Source organism: Erinaceus europaeus, chromosome 16, assembly GCF_950295315.1.
Source record: "Erinaceus europaeus chromosome 16, mEriEur2.1, whole genome shotgun sequence".
In the NCBI taxonomy this organism is placed as follows: domain Eukaryota; kingdom Metazoa; phylum Chordata; class Mammalia; order Eulipotyphla; family Erinaceidae; genus Erinaceus; species Erinaceus europaeus.
In genome coordinates, this window is record NC_080177.1 from 71,067,451 (window position 1) to 71,088,892 (window position 21,442).

Consider the following 21,442-nt stretch of genomic DNA (forward strand, 5'->3'; position numbering starts at 1 on the left):
TCGTTCCTTTTTGTTTATTATCTCCAGTAGTTCCTCATCTATCCCAGAAATTGCCCTAGGAGGACACAAAAGTTCTTGGGTTTTCTTTCTTCCAAATATCCTTGGGCTCCTAGCATGTGCTCAGTACACATTGCAGCACTGGGGCAGGGCCAGGATTTGGAGTTAGGTAAACACTTCAGTACATCTAAGAATTCACTAGCCAATCTAGGAGACAAGAGAAAAGAATGTCTTCACAACACCATAGATGATAACAGAACAGAATGAACCAGATGGAGTCTGTAACATTTTTCTCCCACATCCCCCAGGAGTTTATTCATCCTAAATTTGTCCTCTGTTAAATGTTTATCTCCTTGTCTATGTCTCTGCATAACATTAGACCTTTAAGCAGTCAGGCAACACCAAGGGAAACCCAACCATTCAGTATCTAAAAGTTACGTGTACACTTATCAGTTTCTTACACTATTTATCAGTGACCTCCCGGCACAGTGTGAAAAAAAATACAGAATAGAATAATATTTAAATAGATTAATTAGACCCCAACAAGTGGTGTAGTAAGCTGGGTAGGAGTTCCTGACTTCCGTACGTAGTATCAACAGTTAGATGCGTGTAATTTGAGCGTGAACACCATGAGCTGTGAAATTGGTTTTCTCAGAGAGTAATTATTCAAGTATCCATTAACAGGGCTCAGTGGAGCAGTCAGGGTCTTGAGAAGAGTTACTCAAAAACCTTGGGACAAAAATCTCTGCTGGTTATGTTCTCTGGGTCACTGAAGACACGTTTTTAAAAAAAAAATCATGAGAGTTAGGAGGTAGCGCAGTGGGTTAAGCATACGTGGCACAAAGCACAAGGACCAGAGGAAGAATACCCGTTCGAGCACCCAACTCCCCACCTGCAAGGGAGTCATTTCACAAGTGGTGAAAGCAGGTCTGCAGGTGTCTATCTTTCTCTCCCCCCGCTCTGCCTTCCCCTCCTCTCTCCATTTCTCTCTGTCCTATCCAACAACAATGACATCAACATGTTTACGTTAAGGAATCTGTGCATATTTGGTATTTAGGGTATTTGCATTTTTTAATATGTATTTTATTTATTTATTCCCTTTTGTTGCCCTTGATGTTTCATTGTTGTAGTTATTATTGTTATTCTTATTGATGTCATCATTGTTGGATAGGACAGAGAGAAATGGAGAGAGGAGGGGAAGACAGGGGGGGAGAGAAAGACAGACACCTGCATACCTGCTTCACTGTGGGTGAAGCAACTCCCCTGCAGGTGGGGATTTGGGGGGGCTCAAACCAGGATCCTGGTGCGGATCCTTGCACTTTGCGCCACTTGCCATGTGCGCTTAACCTGCTGCACTACCGCCCAACTCCCCTAGGGTATTTGCATTTTTAAGAGAATTCTGTTTGTTACAGGAACAATTGACCTTGAGATTCTAATTTTAAGTGTCACTGGTTTAGATGTGCAATTTGAAGTAGAATTTTCCTTTAAAGTTAGTTTTGGAACATTTAAGAAAGCTTAAGAAATGAATCACCGTATTTGTAAGCTATTAGATTTCTAAGAGGTCTTTTTTGTTTTGGGTTTTTTTTTTTTTCTTTTGGTATTCAGGAACATCTTGTTGGTTAGCTTAGATGAACAGATTATAAGAGCATGGAATATGCTGCACTTATAATTTTTTTTTGCCTCCAGGGTTATTGCTGGGGCTCAGTGCCTGCACCATGAATCCACTGCTCCTGGATGCCATTTTTCCCCGTTTTGTTGCCCTTATTGTTGTAGCCTTGTGGTTATTATTGTTTTTGTTGATGTCATTCGTTGTTGGATAGGACAGAGGGAAATGGAGAGAGGAGGGGAAGACGGGGGGCGGGGGGGGGGGGAGACACCTGCAGACCTGCTTCACTGCTTGTGAAGCAACTCCCCTTCAGATGGGGAGCCAGGGGAGTCGGGCTGTAGTGCAGCAGGTTAAGCACAGGTGGCGCAAAGCACAAGGACCCACATAAGGATCCCAGTTCGAGCCCCGGCTCCCCACCTGCAGGGGAGTCACTTCACAGGCGGTGAAGCAGGTCTGCAGGTGTCTATCTTTCTCTCCTCCTCTCTGTCTTCCCCTCCTCTCTCCATTTCTCTCTGTCCTATCCAACAACGACAACTACAACAATAAAACAACAAGGGCAACAAAAGGGAATAAATAACATAAAAAATTTAAAAAAAATTTTTTTAATGTGTTAAAAAAAAAAATGGGGAGCCGGGGGCTCAAACCGTGATCCTTATACAGGTCCCTACACTTTGCACCACCTGCACTTAACCCGCTGTGCTACCGCCCAACCCCCTTGGATTTATAATTTTTTTTAAATGTTTAAAGGAATCTTACTAACTATGCTTATGTGTGGTACAAAATTGCTATCACATCCTTTAAAGTTTGTAGCTGAAATATAAAAACTTAAGAAAGAACTGCGATCCTGATTGGCATAGTTTAATTTTCTTATATATATATATTATTTTACAAATTTATTTTGTTATATTTATTTATTTTCTCTTTTGTTGCCCTTGTTTTTTTTTATTATTGTTGTAGTTATTGTTGTTGTAATTGATGTTGTTGTTGTTACGATAGGACAGAGAGAAATGGAGAGAGGAGGAGAAGACAGAGAGGGGAGAGAAAGAAAGAGAGACACCTGCAGACCTGCTTTCACCGCCTGTGAAGTGACTCCCCTGCAGGAGGCGGGGGCTCGAACCGGAGATCTTTCAGCCAATCCTTGAGCTTTGCGTCACGTGCGCTTAACCTGCTGCGCTAACGCCTGACTCCCACAGATTTATTTTTCACAGTGGTGGAGTCCTGCTCATGTGCATATTTACTGGTTCCTAGCTGGTTTATTTATTTGTTTATTTATTTGTTTGTTTGTTTATTTATTTTTCTTTTCCTCCTCTTTTATTTGATAGAACAGGGAGAAATTGAGGTGGGGGGAGATAGAAGTCAGCGAGATTTGAGCATTGTTTCACAGCTCATGAAGCTTCCCCCCCTGCAAAAGGAGTTTTTTCCTCCTTGGCTAAACTTGAAGCTTTGAGACTGTATTACCAAGTAAAGAAAACCCAAACCAACAGATTGTCAAGCAACTGGTTCCTTCAATAAACCAGGCTGCTTGCCTGCAAGTGTGTATGTAAACACATTTGTTCACAGCAGCGCGGGGATGTGGTTAGTGGAGTCAGGAGTGCTATATTCTACAGTTAGACTGACAACTAGAATTCCTTATTTGAAGTACAGATGTCTCTTAGCAGAAATATGCATCAAGACAACGTAACATTCACTTGGCACAGCTTGCAGTCTGGGTTCGGCTTGGGAGGATCTGGAGCCATGACACATACAGATAGAGGAAGTTCTATAACTCAAGGTCTCAGGAAGAGGTGGAATGTGGGCAGAGACCTAAAAGTAGAGAACCGGCAGAGAAAGGGGTATGTCAGAGAACTAGAGACAAAGTGATACCCACCTGCTCAGCACGTCTAAAGACTGGGGGCGGCAGTCGGGGTTAAATGCTTGTGGAGCCAAGCTCAAGGACCAGTGGGTGAGGTAAGGATCCCGGTTTGAGCCCCCTGCTCCCCACCTGCGGGAGAGTTGCTTCACAAGCAAAAAAAAATAAATATATCGCACCAAAGTAAAAGACTCTGGGGTGGGTGGGTGGGGAGAATACAGGTCCATGAAGGATGATAAATGACATAGTGGGGGTTGTATTGTTAAATGGGAAACTGGGGGATGTTATGCATGTACAAACTATTGTATTTACTGTTGAATGTAAAACATTTCCCAATAAAGAAATAAATTTAAAAAAATTAAATTAATTAATTTTAAAAATTTTATTTATTAATGAGAAATATAGGAGGAGAGAGAAAGAGCCAGACATCACTCTGGTACATGTGCTGCCGGGGATTGAACTCAGGATCTCATGATTGAGAGTACCATGCTTTATCCACTGCACCACCTCCTGGACCACTAAACTTTCCACATTTTTTCACCTGCACATTTTTCTAGCCTCAATCCATTGCTCTGAAAACTAATTTTGCTAAGCAAATATTTATTCTGCCCGAACAGTGCCAGGTATGTCTTATGGCAACCCCTGCCTTCTTTGGCTAACTCCCCACAGAGTCTCCTCAGGGCTGTCAGTGTGTGAATTACAACAGCATGAAGTCACCCCTCTACCCCACCCACCCCTGCCAGGCCCCCAGTCTTTTTTTTTAAGATTAAAAAAATATTTATTTATTTATTTATTCCCTTTTGTTGCCCTTGTTGCTTTTATTGTTGTAGTTATTATTGTTAGATAGGACAGAGAGAAATGGAGAGAGGAGGGGAAGACCGAGAGGGGGAGAGAAAGATAGACACCTTGCAGACCTGCTTCACCGCTTGTGAAGTCTGGCAAGCTCTTTATATATGTTGGTTATTAAGCTCTTATCTGATGTATGGCATATAAAGATCTTCTCCCATTCTGTGAGGGGTCTCTTGGTTTGGGTAGTGGTTTCTTTTGCTGTGAAGAAGCTTTTTAATTTGATGTAGTCCCATAGGTTTATACTTGCCTTAGTCTTCTTTGTAATGGGATTCGTTTCATTGAAAATGTCTTTAAAATTTATGCGGGAAAGAGTTCTGCCAATATTTTCCTCTAAGTATTTGATAGTTTGTGGTCTAATATCCAAGTCTTTGATCCACTTGGAATTTACTTTTGTATTTGGTGAAATACAGTGATTCACTTTCATTCTTCTGCATGTTTCAACCCATTGTTTCCATTTGTTGAAGAGACTCTGCTTTCCCCATGTAATAGTCTGGGCCCCTTTGTCAAAGATTAGATGTCCAATTACAGAAGCCAGACCTTCTACCTTCTGCAACCCACAATGACGCTGGGTCCATGCTCCCAGAGGGATAGAGAATGGGAAAGCTATCGGGGGAGGGGGTGGGATATGGAGATTGGGCGGTGGGAATTGTGTGGGGTTGTACCCCTCCTACCCTATGGTTTTGTTAATTAATCCCTTCTTAAATAAAAAAGAAAAAAAATAAAAAAATAAAAAATAAAAAAAAAGATATATATCTAGAAATAGAAAAAAAAAAAAAAAAAAGATTAGATGTCCATACGTGTGGGGTCTCATTTCTGGGCTCTCAATTCTATTCCACTGGTCAGTGTGTCTATTCATGTTCCAGTACCAAGCAGTTTTGATGACAATGGCCCTATAATACAGTTTGAGATCTGGCAGTGTGATGCCTCCAGTTCTGTTCTTTTTTCTCAAGATTGTTTTGGCAATTCTAGGTCTTTTCTGGTTCCAGATAAACATTTGTAGCATTTGTTCTATTCTCCTAAAAAATGTGCTTGGGATTTTGATGGGGATAGCATTAAATTTGTAGATGGCTCTGGGTAATATATTCATTTTGATGATGTTAATTCTTCCAATCCATGAACATGGACTATCTTTCCACTTCTTTGTGTCTTTTTCAATTTCTTTGAGTAGTGACTCATAATTTTCAGTATACAAGTCTTTCACTTCCTTGGTTAGATTTACTCCTAGATATTTTATTGTTTTTGTTGCTATAGTAAAAGGAATTGATTTCTGGATTTCAATTTCTTCTAACTTAGTGTTTGCATAGAGGAATGCCACTGACTTTTAAATGTTAATTTTATAGCCTGACACCTTACTGTATTGCCTGATGATTTCCAAAAGCTTCTTGCTGGATTCCTTAGGTTTTTCCATGTATACTATCATGTCATCTGCAAATAAGGACAGTTTGACTTCTTCTCTTCCAATCTGTATGCCTTTAATTCCTTGCTCCTGCCTGATTGCTATGGCAAGAACTTCCAACACTATGTTGAATAGTAATGGTGATAGTGGGCAGCCCTGTCTAGTACCTGATCTGAGTGAAAATGCTTCCAGTTTTTCACCATTGAGTATGATGTTGGCTGTAGGTTTGCTATATATAGACTCCACTATCTTCAGGAATTTTCCATCTATTCCCATTTTTTGTAGTGTTTTGATCATAAAGGGATGTTGTATTTTGTCAAAGGCTTTCTCTGCATCTATTGATATGACCATGTGGTTTTTGGTCTTGCTTTTGTTGATGTGGTGGATCACATTGATTTACGTATATTAGACCAACTTTGCATGCCTGGGATAAACCCCACTTGGTCATGATGAACAATCTTTTGATATACTGCTGTATCCGGTTGGCTAGAATTTTGTTTAATATATTTTCGCATCTATGTTCATCAGAGATATTGGTCTGTAGTTCTCTTTTTTTGGTTGTGTCCCTGTCTGCTTTTGGTATCAGGGTGATGTTGGCTTCATAGAAGCTGGCAGGGAGTATTCCAGTGTCTTCAATCTTCTGGAAGACTTTTAAAAGTAGAGGTATTAGTTCTTCTTTGAAGGTTTTGTAGAATTCATTTGTAAAACCATCTGGTCCAGGACTTTTATTTTTGGGGAGATTTTTGATAACTGTTTCAATTTCATTAGTTGTGATGGGCCTGTTCATGTTATCCACTTCCTCTTTACTTAGTTTTGGAAGTTGGTAGGTATCTAGGAAATTGTCCATTTCTTCCAGGTTCTCTAGCTTGGTGGCATATAAAATATTTTTTTTAATATGGAAAGTTTATGAAAAAAACTGTTGTTGGGAGTCGGGCTGTAGCACAGCGGGTTAAGCACAGGTGGGGCAAAGCACAAGGACCGGCATAAGGATCCCGGTTCGAGCCCCGGTTCCCCACCTGCAGGGGAGTCGCTTCACAGGCGGTGAAGCAGGTTGCAGGTGTCTATCTTTCTCTCCTCCTCTCTGTCTTCCCCTCCTCTCTCCATTTCTCTCTGTCCTATCCAACAATGACAACAACAATAATAACTACAACAATAAAACAACAAGGGCAACAAAGGGAATAAATAAATAAAATAAATATTTAAAAAAAAAAACTGTTGTTGTTGTCACTGGGGCTTCACTGCTCCAGACTGACTTTTTCAGATAGAAAGCGAGACAAGAGACCACAGCACTGAGGCTCCTTCCAATGCAGTGTGGGCCGAGTTCAAACCTGGGTCTCACACACGGCCTGAGCAGGAGCTCTATCAGGTGAGCTATCTTGCCAGTCCTGAGAGAGATTTTCACAACTCTCTCATGATGCTGAGATTATTTTTTTCCCAGAGAAAGGGAATTTACTACCTATGGAGACAGGCTACACCATTCTCAGGCATCTTGAAAAAGAAGAAGGAGGAGGAGGAGGAGAAGGAGGAGGAAGGGAAGGAGAAAGAGAAGAAGAAGGAAGAACCCTTTCTTATCTACATGAGATCCTCTGTAATTACACAATGCACCACAGAATAAATCCAGTTCCTCACCACACTCAACTTTCTAAATCACTTAGGAAAGTTTCATGACACTTGTCTTCCAATATTGCCTCATTAGGCAGTAACAAGAGCTATTAAATAGTCCCTATGGTTTGATCCAATAATTCCCCCTTGGTAAATATACTAAATTAAAATATATCAAAGTGAGGAGGAATAAATTTGTGCAAATCTGTTTATATTCTGTGCAATAGAGAAAAGTTAGAAATGTCATAACTTGGGAGTCGGGCGGTAGCACAGCAGGTTAAGCACACATGGCGCAAAGCTCAAGGACCGGCATAAGGATCCTGGTTCAAGCCTCTGGCTCCCCACCTGCAGGGGAGTCGCTTCACAGGCAGTGAAGCAGGTCTGCAGGTGTCTTTCTCTCCCCCTCTCTGTCTTCCCCTCCTCTCTCCATTTCTCTCTGTCCTATCCAACAATGACGACAACAAGAATACGTACGACAATAAAACAATGGCAACAAAAGGGAATAAATAAGTGAGTAAATATTTTTTTTAAAAAAAGAAATGTCATAACTTCCCCCATACTGAGAAAACTGGCTAAGTAAATGATATTCTCCTGATTTGGGGCTTTAACTGAAACAAAATTTTCATTTTAACTGAAGACACACACATAACAATTACACCATTACATGGAAATGCACATGGTCAGTGCTATATACGGAAAAAGAGGATGTCAGACTGTACTTTTTTTTATTATTATTTCTTTATTGGGGGATTAGTGGTTTACAGTTGACAGTAAATACAATAGTTTGTACATGAACTTCCCAGTTTTCCACATAACAATACAACCCCCACTAAGTGCTCTGTCATCCTTTTTGGACCTGTATTCTCCCCCCACACACCAGAATCCTTTATTTTGGTGCAATACACCAACTCCAATCCAAGTTCCGTTTAGTGTTTTCTCTTCTGATATTGTTTTTCAACTTCTACCTGTGAGTGAGATCATCCCATACTCATCCTTCTGTTTCTGACTTATCTCACTTAACATGAATTTTTCAAGGTCCATCCAAGATGGACTAAAAATGGTGAAGTCATCATTTTTATTAGCTGAGTAGTATTCCATTGTGTATATAGACCACAACTTGCTCAGCCACTCATCTGTTGTTGGACACCTGGATTGCTTCCAGGTTTTAGCTATTACAAATTGTGCAAAACTGTGATTTTTAAATGGTCTGCAATCTGAAAAAAAAAAAAAAAGGTCTGCAATTAGCACCAAACTTTCCCCCAAAGTAGTAGAGTCAGGGCTTAGATCTGGGCTGTGTATATGGCAAAGCAGGCACACTATACAGGTGAGCTATTTTGCCAGTTTCTTTCATTCTTTCTTCCTAATTTTTGTGTAGATCTAGAGAAGTTTTCCAGGCCCAAGTTTTTCACTTCCTATGTTAAGACATATAGGACAGAGGGAGAGACAAACCCTGAGGAAAGACACCACTGCACCCTTTGCTACCAGCCATGTAGTCGACCCATGGGATGCTAGATTTGAACCTAGGCCTCATGCATGAAAGGCATGTACTCTACTCAGTAAGTTATCTCCTGGCCCCTAGAGATGTAATATATAGCATATCATAGTATATATATATACATATATATATATGTGTGTGTGTGTGTGTATATATATATGAAGGAGAACAAGGGTATCACTCTAACACATGTGATGCCAAGGACTAAACCCACCAGTTTTCCCCAAAAACAATTTGCTGGAGCATAAGAACTGTAAGACCTGGTAAGAAAAAGCTCGAGTCTTTCTCCACACTGAGAAGAGGTGAATCAGGTTTGAAATAAGTGAATAGGGAGTTGGGCAGTAGTGCGGTGGGTTAAGCGCAGGTGGCACAAAGTGCAAGGACCCCAGTTAGAGGCCCCGGCTCCCCACCTGCAGGGAAGTCGCTTCACAAGCTGTGAAGCAGGTCTGCAGGTGTCTATCTTTCTCTCCCCCTCTCTGTCTTCCCCTCCTCTCTCCATTTCTCTCTGTCCTATCCAACAATGATGACATCAGTAACTACAACAATAAAACAAAGGCAACAAAAGGGAATAAATAAATATTATTTTTAAAAAGAAATAAGTGTGCTCAATTTGTTTAACATACAAAAACAATTTGTTTTTGTATGTTAACTCTCTTTTCAGCCACCAGGTTCCAGATGCTAGCATGATGCCAACCAGACTTCCCTGGACAGATGACCCCACCAATATGTCCTGGAGCTCCACTTCCCCAGAGCATCAACCTACTAGGGAAAAAGAGAGGCAGGCTGGGAGTATGGATCAACCAGTCAACACCCATGTTCAGTGGGGAAGCAATTACAGAAGCCAGACCTTCTGCCTTCTGCATCCCACAATGACCCTGGGTCCATATTCCCAGAGGGATAAAGAATAGGAAAGCTATCAGGGGAGGGGATGGGATATGGAGTTCTGGTGGTGGGAAATGTGTGGAGTTGTACCCCTCTTATCCTACGGTTTTGTTAATGTCTCCTTTTTTAAATTTTATTTTAAAAAGGAAAAAAAAACAAAAAAGAAATAAGTGAATAAGTTTATAAAATTGTCTAAGTATTCTAAGCGTTTGGTCTCTGTTGAAAACTGGACAGCATGTGCTGAGTGGACACCAAGGGGTAGCAGAATCTCATTCTCCCAGCTCCCAGGGCACTAATTATAAGGAAGCTGGGGACAGTCTCTGGGGAGCTCTATAGTCCACTGATGAGAGTTCCAGTTTCCTGTTTCCAACTTTCCTGGGAAGATGGTCAATGGGGGCTTCTGCCACGCCTTCAAAGCGAATGAACACTCTCACCTCTTTCGCAGGTCCAGCAGAGTGCAGAAAGTGGAGTTTAGCGTTCAGAAGAGGTGTGAGAACCCATCACCTAAGCCTTACACACCACCACCACCACCATGCAGAATTGCCAGGTACCAGCTCAGAACAGGGTCAAAGCACCTCCCCGCTGTGTTTCAGCCTCCCCAGCCCTCCTGAGACACCCTTGCTGGGCCTTCATTTCCCATGCGTCTGCGGTGGAAGATGGGTGAAACTAGAGCTTTCTTAAGTAGCCAACCCCCTTTGTCTGCTGCAGAGAGCCACCCCATGATCAGACGCCCAGAACTAGTTCGATCACCGCCCCCTCCCTCCCTCCCCTCCAAAAAAAAAGGATATGATGGGGGGAAGGGGTCCTTACTGCCTTCCCTGCGCTAGAGGAAAAGGGAAGATGGGAGCTGGAGAGGGCAAGAGGGCAAGGGGCTGCGAGGAGAGAATTCAGAAAACGCCCGATCAAGTGCACGTTCCTTTGGGGAGTCCTGACCCCGGGCCCCGGCCCCCCAAGAGCCACGAAGTCCACCCCAGTCTGCGCCGCTCCCTAAGTCCCCCACGCCTCCGCCCTCCCCTGGCCGCACAGTGGGGCCCATTGTGGAAGCCCGAAGGCTCAAGGCCCCGGGAGATGGGAGAGGAGGGAGGCGGGTCACCCCCCGGAGGGTGGCAGGAGCCCCCCTGATTTCTCGCTCCACCGCTCCACCCCATGCGGGCTGTGGCGGGGCAGGGCGGCGTGTCTCCTCTGAGCACCAGGTTTTGCCCAAGTCTGGCAACTTGGTTTCCAGGGGAGTTGAACCGCTCAGCGACCTCAGGCCCAGGCTAGCGACCCCCGGGATTCGCGCACACCAGGGTCTCCAGCTCGTCTTCTGCAGGAGCTGAACCCACACAGGCGGTGGCGGGAAAAGCGGCATCCTCGGTGGGGCGGGTCTCCGAGGGCCGGACTCCGGGTTCCCGCCACCCCCAAGAGAGGGGGGTGCGGGGAGACCCCGGCGTGGAGCTGGCGCCCCTGCAGGGGGTCCGGGGAGGGGGGGGCGGAGGCGGGCGGAGAGGGCGGGGCGGGGCGGGGCGGCCGTCTCGGCCCTCCCTGGCGGGGCCCCGCGGCCTGGAGCCGGAGCGGGCGAGCCGCAGCCGAAACCGCGGCCGGAGCTGTCCCCTCGCCAGAGCCGGCGCGACGCGAGCGGCGGGCGGGAGGGAGGGAGGAGGCGGCGCGCCCGGCCCCGCCTGCCGGTCGGAGCGGCGGACGCGGCCCCGCGCCGAACCATGGTGAGTCCCGCGGCGCAGCCCGGGGTCCCCGCCGCCTCCGCGGAGCCCGCTCGGGACCACGGTCCCCCTCCCCGCCCCCAGCCTGGCAGCTCCGGAGTCTGCTTGGCTCCCGGGACTCTCCTCCCCTCCCATCCCCCCCCCTGCTCGGTCGGTCGGTCTGTCTGGCCCAAGGGGACTGACTGTCCTCAGTCTCTTTCTTTCTTTCTTTCTTTCTTCCTCCTCTTCTCTACCCCTCCCCCACCCCGAGGGCTGGCCCCCAGTCTGCACACACAGCACCCCTCCCCACCCCCAGCCCTGCGCGGTGCTGCCTTTGCATACCCGGCCTCCCCCTCCCCATCCCAGCTCCTGGCCCGCGGGAGACCCCTACGGGGCGGTCCCCGCAGCGGCCCTGGAAGGAGCCCGGCCTCAGGGCATGAGAACTGACCTGCCCTGGAACCACCATTTTCCATCCCCAGTCCCCAGCCCGGTGAGCCGGGTCCACCCATCCGGCCCTGGGGGACCGGCCACAGCTGGGGCTGGGGCTGGGCCAGGGCCAGGGACGTGACCAGGGAGGGAAATTCCCTGTGAGTGAGGGGCTCCCTCGGGCCAGTGGGCAGGGTGCGGAGGTGTGTGGGGGGTGGGTGGGGGTGTGCTCACAGTGCCAGGGGGCGTGACGTCTCCCGAGCTGGAGGGAGCGGGAGCACCACCTGGGAGCACTCTGGCTGCAGAGAGGGAGCCTCGCGGAGGGGCGCGCTCTGCAAGGGCCGGGGGACACTGACAGCAGCTGCTCCGAGCACAGGAAGCTACAGGGCGCTGTTAAGGGGGCGCCTAGTTCAGCAGGAGTGGCCACTACTCCGGGAACTTTTGCCCAGAAGTACTCCCCGAAGAATCCAGGCACTGCCAAGGGGAGCACCCACCCTTGGCTGGGGGAGGGGACGCACACTGCAGAGTGGAGGAGGGGGAGAGGCCCTGCCAGGGGGCTCTCCCTGCAGGGAGTGGAGGCGGGGAGGAGCACTGCCCGGGCTGCTGGTCTACCGCGGGAAGGGCACCTCCTGGCAGGGAGGCTGGAGCAAGAAGAAAGAGGAACTGAGCCAGGGAGAGCTGACTCAGTCTCTCTGGTCCCGGCCGGGGGGAATGGAGGCTGGGACTCGGCTCCTGCCTGCCGCCTCCCACCCCAGACCCCTCCTCCCCTCCTGCCGCTGCTGTTTCCTGTGGCTGAGACTCGCTCTGCCATGAGCTCACCGCCCCTAATGGGTTGCAGCTGCCTCGCAGCTCTAGTCTAGTTCCCCCCTCTTCCCCACACCCCTGGCCTCAGAAAGGATGGCCCACTCTGCCTCACCCCCTTCTATCCACCTCCCCCCACCCACGCTCCCAGCGCTGGCGGGTCCCCGGAACACTGGGGGGTTTGTCTGCTCGCCCACACACCTTGGGGCCAGGGCTCTGCTGACGCACTGGATGGCCTTCTCCGGAGTGGCTCCTCCTGCTTCTTGGACTGGCAGGCCACTCTGGAGGGGGGGGACGCAAAGAAAAATAATCCAGTTTGGTCGGCAGGGCAAAGTAAGGTGGGGGGGGGACTTACTTGGTAGAGAGTTTGCAGAAGTCTGCAGAGGGCACCCTCTTGCCGTGCACAACAAAGAAACTTGATAAAAAGGAACTTCAAAGCCATCTTGAAAGAATCATAAGTTTGGAAAGGGATAGCCAGAGGGGTGGCTGTTGAGGGTCTGGGCTCACAGCTGTGGCTTCAGGTGAAGGCTGGCAGAGAAGTTCTCTGGAATCCCCAACTATATACCACCAAGGCCACCTCTTCCTCCACATGCTCCACTCGTAACTTTTTTCTTTTCCTTCTTCTTTTTTTTTTTTGAAGATTTACTTTATTACATCTGAGAAAGAGTTTCACATGAGGCAAAGAAAAGAAAAAGTCAAAACACCACACTGGTACACACGTTATCAAGGATCAAACCAGGAACGGAGGACGTGAAAGTCCGATGCTCTACCAGTTGAGCTGTCTCCCCAGCTATGATTTTTCCTCTTTCAACTGCTCCCACCCAGATTGTGAGCCAATCCTGCATGCTCTGGGAATGAGTAGTTGCTTTAGAGCCGCTGAAAACAGCCTTCCACCCTCTTTCCACCTGGCCACCATCACTAACATCCTCTTTAGATGCATGTCCCCATTCGAAAGTTCCCCCCGATGACGTAGGAACCTGTCTCTTCTCCCAGGGAAGGGCTAGTGCAGTTGTCCCAGTTCACGTGAGGACCTGAGACTGACCTGATCAGAGACAGTCAGCCCTGGACCTCAAAGCCCATACCTCAGAGCTCAGGAAATGCACTGCTCTGAGGACTGGCTCCTCCCCAGCTCTATCCCAGACTTGATCAGCTCAGGAGTTTGTTGGGTGCCTTTTGGAGACACAGCTAACCCCTTATCAGTATAGTCCTCAAGAAGCCACGCTTGAATGAGCTGTGTGTGGGTGAACCATAAAGGACCTACAGCCTGGTCTTGTCCCTCCTAGGAGCCCGAGCCAGTGGAGGACTGTGTACAGAGCACACTCGCCGCCCTCTACCCACCCTTCGAGGCAACAGCCCCCACTCTGCTGGGCCAGGTGTTCCAGGTGGTGGAGAGGACATACCGGGAGGACGCACTGAGGTACACGCTGGACTTCCTAGTGCCCGCCAAGCACCTGCTTGCCAAGGTCCAACAGGAAGCCTGTGTGAGTGGCCGTGATCCCTATTTGATCTCCCCTGAAATCCACTCCCTCACTCCAGAAATGATCCAGACTAATTGTGCCTTACCAGGAGACCCACCTTGCCTGATTCTGTCTTAATCCCCTCCCCTTGACGCACAGCATACACATCCTCACACCTCTGACCCTCGTCTGCCCCGATTACTGACCTCTAAAAACCACCAGTTCCAAAGACTGTGAGCTTCTCGTTCCAATTCCAGATATTTCCCCTCTCACATGTCTGAATTTCTTAAGATGCTAACTTCTCCAGACATGCCTCATCAAAGTCGTCTCACATCTCCAGATAGAAAGCCCTTCCTCATGGTCTGACTCCTCCAAGACAATACATCTGCCAACCATGTCTTGGTGATGACTCACACCTATTCTCCCACACACGGAACCTGGTTTTCTAGAGAAGCTTCCTACCACCAGAAAATTAACCAGCTTCAGCCCTCCCCCATACCACAAATATCCCAAGAGACCCTCTCTCATGGCCCTGGGATTATAACTCACCAAACTAAGGCCAGTCCTGCTGAGGGTGGTCCCGTTTCAGCCGCCTTCTCCTGCTGGTCTCAACCAGCAGAGGCCTGAGCATAGCCTCCACCTCTCTCCCCAGGCCCAGTACAGCGGTTTCCTCTTCTTCCATGAGGGCTGGCCCCTCTGTCTGCACGAGCAGGTGGTGGTGCAGCTAGCAGCCCTGCCTTGGCAGCTGCTGCGACCAGGAGACTTCTACCTGCAAGTGGTGCCCTCAGCAGCCCAAGCACCACGCCTGGCACTCAAGTGCCTGGCCCCAGGGGGTGGACAGGTACAGGAGCTGCCTGTGCCCCATGAAGCCTGTGCCTACCTGTTCACACCAGAGTGGCTCCAGGGCATCAATAAGGACCGGCCCACTGGCCGCCTCAGTACCTGCCTCCTGTCTGCACCTTCTGGGATTCAGCGGATACCCTGGGCTGAGCTCATCTGCCCCCGATTTGTGCACAAGGAGGGCCTCATGGTTGGACATCGACTGGGCACACTCCCCCCAGAACTGCCCTCTGAACCCCCTGACCTCCCTAGCCCTCCCCTCCCAGAGGAGGCCTTGGGCACGAGGAGTCCTGGGGATGGACACAATGCCCCTGCTGAGGGACCCGAGGGCGAGTATGTGGAGTTACTGGAGGTGACATTGCCTGTGAGAGGGAGCCCCACAGATGCCGAGGCCTCCTCTGGCCCCTCCAGGACCCGAACGGTACCAGCTCGCAAAGGTGCTGGAGGGAAAGGCCGGCATCGGAGACACCGGGCATGGGTGCACCAGAAGGGGCTGGGACCTCGGGACCAGGATGAGGCACGGCCGCCTGGTGAGGGGAGTAGCACCGGAGCCTCCCCTGGGTCTCCCTCTGGAGCTGAGGCTCTCCCAGAGGCAGCAGCCTGGGAGGTGGCTGAGCCCCTAGCAGAGGTCTCGGGGGAAGCCTCAGACTCTTGCCTCCTGAGGCAGGGAGAGGCTGGGGGAGCAGGCCAGGCAGCTGAAGGACTGCCTGGCACCCCTAGGAGAACAAGCAAAGGAAACAGGAGAAAAAAGCGAGCTGCGGGCAAAGGGGCTCTTGGCCGAGGAGGGGACAGTGCCCTGCCGAGCCCTGGAGACAAGGAAGAGACCCGACAGCAGGAAGCTCTTGTTACTCCACCCTCTTCAAATGAGCATGAGCTTTCAGGATGCTGTCTGGGTAAGGAAGAGTTCAGAGACTTGGGGAAGCCAGAATCTGTGCCAAAAGGGGAGCTGGAATCAGCAGATGGACAGGAACTCCAGCCCCCAGAAACATGTGGGCCTGTAGAAGAAAGGGCTGAAGAGAATGAACAGGAAGGGCCAAACCTGCTATGCATGGCAGGTGAGCGGGTTGGCCAGTGGGCAGGGGACAACATAAGTGAGACCTAGGCCAGGGAATGGAGGAGGGACGGGTGAGATAGACAGCATAACTGCCTGGCCCACACTACTTACATTATAGTTCTGTCCTCTGCCTGTGTCTGTGCAGGGCCCTTAGGTCCTGAAGGACTCCTCCCTGACCCCCTAGCACCTCCTGTGGAAACAGTACCGGAAGTAGAAGGGGACAGCAGTGTCCCAGAAGAGATGCCTCCAGTGTCCACGTCTGATGAGCCTGATGTACCTTGGGGCTTGATGGCATCAGGGTTCCTTGTCCTGACTGGTCAGTGAGAATGAGTAGTTGAAGGGAAAGATGGGCTTTGGGGGCTAGATGGTGGTGGTACACCTGGTTAAGTGCACATAGTACGAAGCACAAAGATCCAGGTTCCAGCCCCCAACTCGCCATCCCAACTTGCGGGGGGGGGAGGGGCACTTCATAAGCAGCGAAACACGTCTGTAGGTGTCCATCTTTCTCTCTATCCCCCCCTTCTCTCAGTTTCTCTCTGTCCTATCCAATAAGATGGAAAATATGGCTTCCAAGAGCAGTGGATTTGTAGTGCAGGCACCAACCCCAGCAATAACCCTGGAGGCAAAATTTTAAAAAGTGGGGTTAGGACAGAGGGCAATCTGGGGTGGGCTATAGAGGGAAACTGGGTGTGTGTGTGGGTGGGAGGTAGCCACGGCCTGCCCCCAGCCAGGACAGCCTGGCCATTTTGTGTCCTCAGGAGGGGTGGACCAGAGTGGACGAGCTCTGTTGACCATTACCCCACCGTGCCCTCCTGAGGAGTCCCCACCCTCCAGAGACATGCTGAGCTCTGCTCTTCATTACCTCCACTCAGTGCTCAGGTAACCGATGCCAACGGGCACCCTGGACAGTCACTTCCTGAGTGGTGAGGACCCTGACTTCCTCAGTACACTGACCTCTAAGACATTTCTTCAACCCTCAGATTTTCAAGCCACTGACCTCTGACTTTACTGACCTTTGACCTCTCATTCACTCCCCAAATCAACAATGCTGATGTCCGATAACCTAAGAATGACTAGATTTTCAAAAATAACACTGATTTACTCTTCAACAGCTATTTGCTGAGCACCAGATCCGACTAGGCACCATAGTACCATGTTGGCATTGAACTAATATTTTCAGAGTGAAGAATTCCTGACTTTTTCAGACCCCAATTCCATAAGCCAGAGCCATGTGAACACTGAATCTTGGTTGTCATGGCTTCTTGAACACACAGCTTATACTTTGCCCCTTTGCCCATTGCTTCCCAAACATACCAGAAACCTACTTCTCCTGAGGACTGTTAACACTAAAAACAGACCCTATACAACTGCCCCAATAGTGTATACACACACACACACACACACACACACACACACACACACAGCCTCCTTGGTTCTTCCTGCTCCCACAGGCCTGAACTACAGATACTGGGGTTGTCTGTCTTACTGGATCTCCGCAAGGCACCCCCACTGCCTCCAGCACTCATCCCTGTCCTGAGTCAGCTTCAGGTAATCAATTCTGAAACAGGTACTTACGATCCTAATGTTTTCCTGGTGGCCATCCCATAGTTTAGGCTTGTTCTCTACCTTCAGGACTTGGGGGACCCTCCTCTTATTCAGCGACTGTTACTTCTCACTCATGATGACCCTCCAACTGAACTCCATGGGATTCAGGTTTGGAACCCTTCCTTGCTGCCTAGTACCCCATTAGCACTGGAGAGAGACGACTTCGGAGCCCCATGTGAGTCTCTGACTTGGTGGGTTCCTAGATGAGCACCCCTCTGCCTTCATGTATCTACAGGGTGCTGAGTTGCTGTCAGAGAGTGATCTGAAGAGAGTAGCCAAGCCAGAGGAGCTACAGTGGGACATGGGAGGTCACAGGGATCCCTCTCCAGACCACTGGGTAGAGACACACCAGGTGAGCTTTTTCTCTCCCATCCAGAACACAGGGAGCCAGAAATGACTCCGTCATGAACATCCTAAAGGAGAGAGGACAGGTCTGAGACATGAACGTTGGTTGGGAAAAAGAGGCTTCCTTTCTATTCAATTCAATAAGCATATATATGGCTCACAAAACATGAGCAAAATACTGTGTGTGCACCATGGATTATTAGGGCGATAGGGATTAAAAATGTTTGGTTTTGTTTTTGCTGTCATCACCAGGGCTTCACCACTTCCACCAGACATCACTCTGGTACATGTGCTGCCAGGGACTGAACTCAGGACCTCACGCTTGAGAGTCCGATGCCCTATCCAATGCGCCACCTCCCAGACCACCAAATAAATTCTTAATACAGCACTAACCAGCACATAGTTTTTGATGAGCGATAATCAGAAACAACTGGAAAAGAGTGTTGATGTCACTGGGACTCAGAATCTTTTTGCCAGGAGGCAGAAAGGCTGATGATGGCCGCGTGTGGCCTGAGACAAGCTACTGCACTTGTTCTTTCCAGAGATGGTGGCTTTCTCTTCCATGTGCCTACACCCTGGCCTCAGAATTCTCACATGCACAGCACAGCAGTTGTGTTGTAATCTTTCAGTCTATAATTCTAAATGCTCTCAGTGCTGAAGAAAAGAGGTATAAATCTGAGCTGAGCTTTTTAAGGGTGTCTGTAACCTGGTCTCTATGCTGTGATGGAGGAGAGTGACTTGGACTAGGAGAAAGAAAGGTTTCAAAGGGTGCAGACTCAGGGCCAAGAGAAAGGTGACATGTTTACTAAGCTATATGATGTGTCAAGCCCATGCTAAGTATTTACCTGGCATAATCTCTTTATTCTGATTGACATATCACTCAGAATAAATATATATTGCCTCCAGGGTTATTGCTGGGGCTCGATGCCAGCACTACGAATCCACTACTCCTAGAGGCCATTTTTCCCTTTTTGTTGCCCTTGTTATTTATTTTTGTTGTTCTTATTGTTGTTGTTATTGCTGTCATTGTTGGATAAGACAGACAAATCGAGAGAGGAAGGGAAGACAGAGAGGGGGAGAGAAAGATAGACACCTGCAGACCTGCTTCACTGCTTGTGAAGCGATTCCCCTTGCAGGTGGGGAGCCAGGGGCTCGAACTGGGATCCCTACGCTGGTCCTTGCACTTTGCACCATGTGCGCTTAACCTGCTGCACTACCGCCCAGCCCCCTCTGTTATATTTTTCAAAGGTTTATTTTCTTCTTTGTTTTTTCCTTTTTTTCTTTTCTTTTTCTTTCTTTCTTTCTTTTTTGTTTGTTTGTTTGTTTGTTTGTTGTTGTTGTGCTTGGCTTTTTAAATAGTGAGTGAAAGTTAGGAATTCAAGGTAGCACTACCTCTAGAAATTTGGGGGTGTCCCACCTCCATCCTAGGGCTTCAATTCCTTCTCCTAACGTCTCTAAAACCTCTCCTTGGACTCTGTCCTTGTGTGTGCTCCAGGAAGTGGCAAGGTTATGCCGCCTTTGCCAGGGTGTCCTGGGTTCCGTGAGGCAAGCTACTGAGGAGCTGGAGGGCGTGGCAGCACCAGAGGAAGAGGTATGAAATCAGAGGGCTCAGCTGCATGGGATGGAGCGAGGTTGCTTTGGTGAAACCCCAGCTGTCAACTGCTCCCTGTCCCCAGGAGGCAGCAGGAATGCCTGAGCCCCTTCAGAAGGTGTTGGTGGATCCCCGACTGACAGAGCTGCAGAGAGACGGAGGCGCCATCTTGATGAGACTGCGTTCCACCCACAGCAGCAAGTAAGAGGGGCCAAGGGGGTTCGGGACAGGAGACACAACAGAGGGATGCAGACAAACATGAACTGCTAGTCAGTTTCTTTTTCTTAATTTTTTTATTATTATCTTTATTTGATAGAGACAGCCAGAAATCTCAAGAGGGAAGGATATGACAGAGAGAGAGAAAGACAGAGAGACACCTGTAGCCCTGCTTCACCACTCACAAAGCTTTCCCCCTACAGGTGGGGACTGGGGGCTCGAACCCTGGTCCTTGTGCACTATAACATGTGCGCTCAGCCAGGTGCACCACCACTCAGCCTCCCCAGTCAGCTCCTTATTGAACACATGTTCAAATAAGATGTCATCATTTTTTGCTTATTATCTTATGATCTAGGGAGGAGTGATCTTCACATCACTCCTCCTAGGTGTTGGTTATAATCACACAGGGATTTGAAGGATCAGAAATATTGACTGTCTTAGCCAAGATGAAATACACAAAAAGAAGAGTCAGAGTTCAAATGCAGCCCCACAGTCTGCACCATTCCACATCAGGATGCTAGGAGAGGTGGAGGGTCTTGACAGGGCAGTGGTTCATTTTGCTATCCTGCTCTCCCAGACTAGAGGGCCCTGGTCCAGCAGCACTGTATCAGGAGGTAGATGAAGCCATTCACCACCTTGTGCGCCTCTCCAACCTGCACGTACAGCAGCAGGAGCAGCGGCAGCGCCTGCACCGACTCCAGCAGGTGAGCCAAGGCCCCATCCACTCCCTTCTCACCTGGCCCTGGGAGCCCAGCCTCCAGCTTTCCCTTTTGTGCTGATACTTGTAGCTGACCATGTTCTCCTAACCTGGCTTGACTGAGTAGCTCTCCAGATTCAACAAAAGGAAGATGGCGTCTCAGCTTCAGCCAAGAAGAGGAACCAGCTCTCCACTGTTAACATCTGATGGAGAATTCTCAACTTCCTTTTTATTTTATTTTATTTTTATTTATTTATTATTGGATAGAGATGGGGAGAAATGGAGAATGGAGGGGGAGACTGAATGGGAGAGAAACTGAGAGACAGCTGCAGCCCTGCTTCACCACTCGTGAAGTGACCCCCCCACCTGCACCCCTACAGGAGGGGACTGGGAGCTCAAACCTGAGGCTTGTGCGCCACTGCCTGGCCCCTTAATGGAGGATCCTTGTAGACTGTGAGGTACTCAGGAGCCCGAGCAGCTTCTGTGAAGATCTGATTGGCCCAGGAGTACTGGCCTCCTCAAATTAAAAGTAATCCGTGTCTGGGCTGGGAAAACAGCATAATGGTTATGCAAGAGACTTGTTGCATGCCTAAGGCTCAAAAGTTGTTGGTTCAATCCCCAGCACCACCATTTTTTAAGTTACTTATTTATTCCTTTTTGTTGCCATTGCATAGTTGTTATTGTTGTTGCTATTGATGTCATTGTTGGATAGGACAGAGAGAAATGGAGAGAGGAGGGGAAGACAAAGAGGGAGAGAGAAGATAGACACCTGCAGAACTGCTTCACCGCTGCTTCACCACCTGTGAAGCGACTCCCCTGCAGGTGGGGAGCCGTGGGCTCGAACCAGGATCCTTACACCAGTCCTTGTGCTTCGCACCACATGCACTTAAGCCGCTGCGCTACCACCCAACTCCCCCAGCACCACCATTTAATCAGAGCTGGGCAATGCTCTGCCATGACTGCATTGCCACCCATGTTCCCTTGACTCCTTGTACAATGTAACCTCCCAAACCTGAGGCTGGAAAGGTCCCGTCCCCTCCCTCCACACCTTGGAG

General features: G+C 48.8%; 1 protein-coding gene and 1 long non-coding RNA gene across 11 annotated transcripts in view; one reads left to right on the plus strand and one right to left on the minus strand.

Moving 5' to 3' along the window:
* Window positions 1-12,076, minus strand: LOC132533489 (uncharacterized). The gene is made up of 2 exons (XR_009545382.1): window positions 11,804-12,076; window positions 1-204 (listed from the first exon to the last, which is right to left on the minus strand). It is a non-coding gene; the product is annotated as an uncharacterized LOC132533489 (long non-coding RNA).
* ARHGEF40 (Rho guanine nucleotide exchange factor 40) overlaps window positions 11,023-21,442 on the plus strand; it is a 24,474-nt gene continuing 14,054 nt past the window's right edge. For 2 of the 10 annotated variants that reach the window (XM_060175375.1, XM_060175376.1), the window contains exons 1-11: window positions 11,170-11,379; window positions 13,866-14,063; window positions 14,692-15,934; window positions 16,079-16,249; window positions 16,692-16,812; window positions 17,385-17,475; window positions 17,560-17,646; window positions 17,774-17,890; window positions 19,379-19,474; window positions 19,560-19,675; window positions 20,268-20,394. In XM_060175375.1, coding sequence (XP_060031358.1) covers window positions 11,377-11,379; window positions 13,866-14,063; window positions 14,692-15,934; window positions 16,079-16,249; window positions 16,692-16,812; window positions 17,385-17,475; window positions 17,560-17,646; window positions 17,774-17,890; window positions 19,379-19,474; window positions 19,560-19,675; window positions 20,268-20,394 — 2,370 coding nt within the window. In that variant the 5' untranslated portion in view covers window positions 11,170-11,376. Of the gene's footprint in view, window positions 11,380-13,865; window positions 14,064-14,691; window positions 15,935-16,078; window positions 16,250-16,691; window positions 16,813-17,384; window positions 17,476-17,559; window positions 17,647-17,773; window positions 17,891-19,378; window positions 19,475-19,559; window positions 19,676-20,267; window positions 20,395-21,442 lie in introns of those variants that run through there. The other 8 variants (XM_060175381.1, XM_060175378.1, XM_060175377.1 and 5 more) reach the window with 8 other exon arrangements.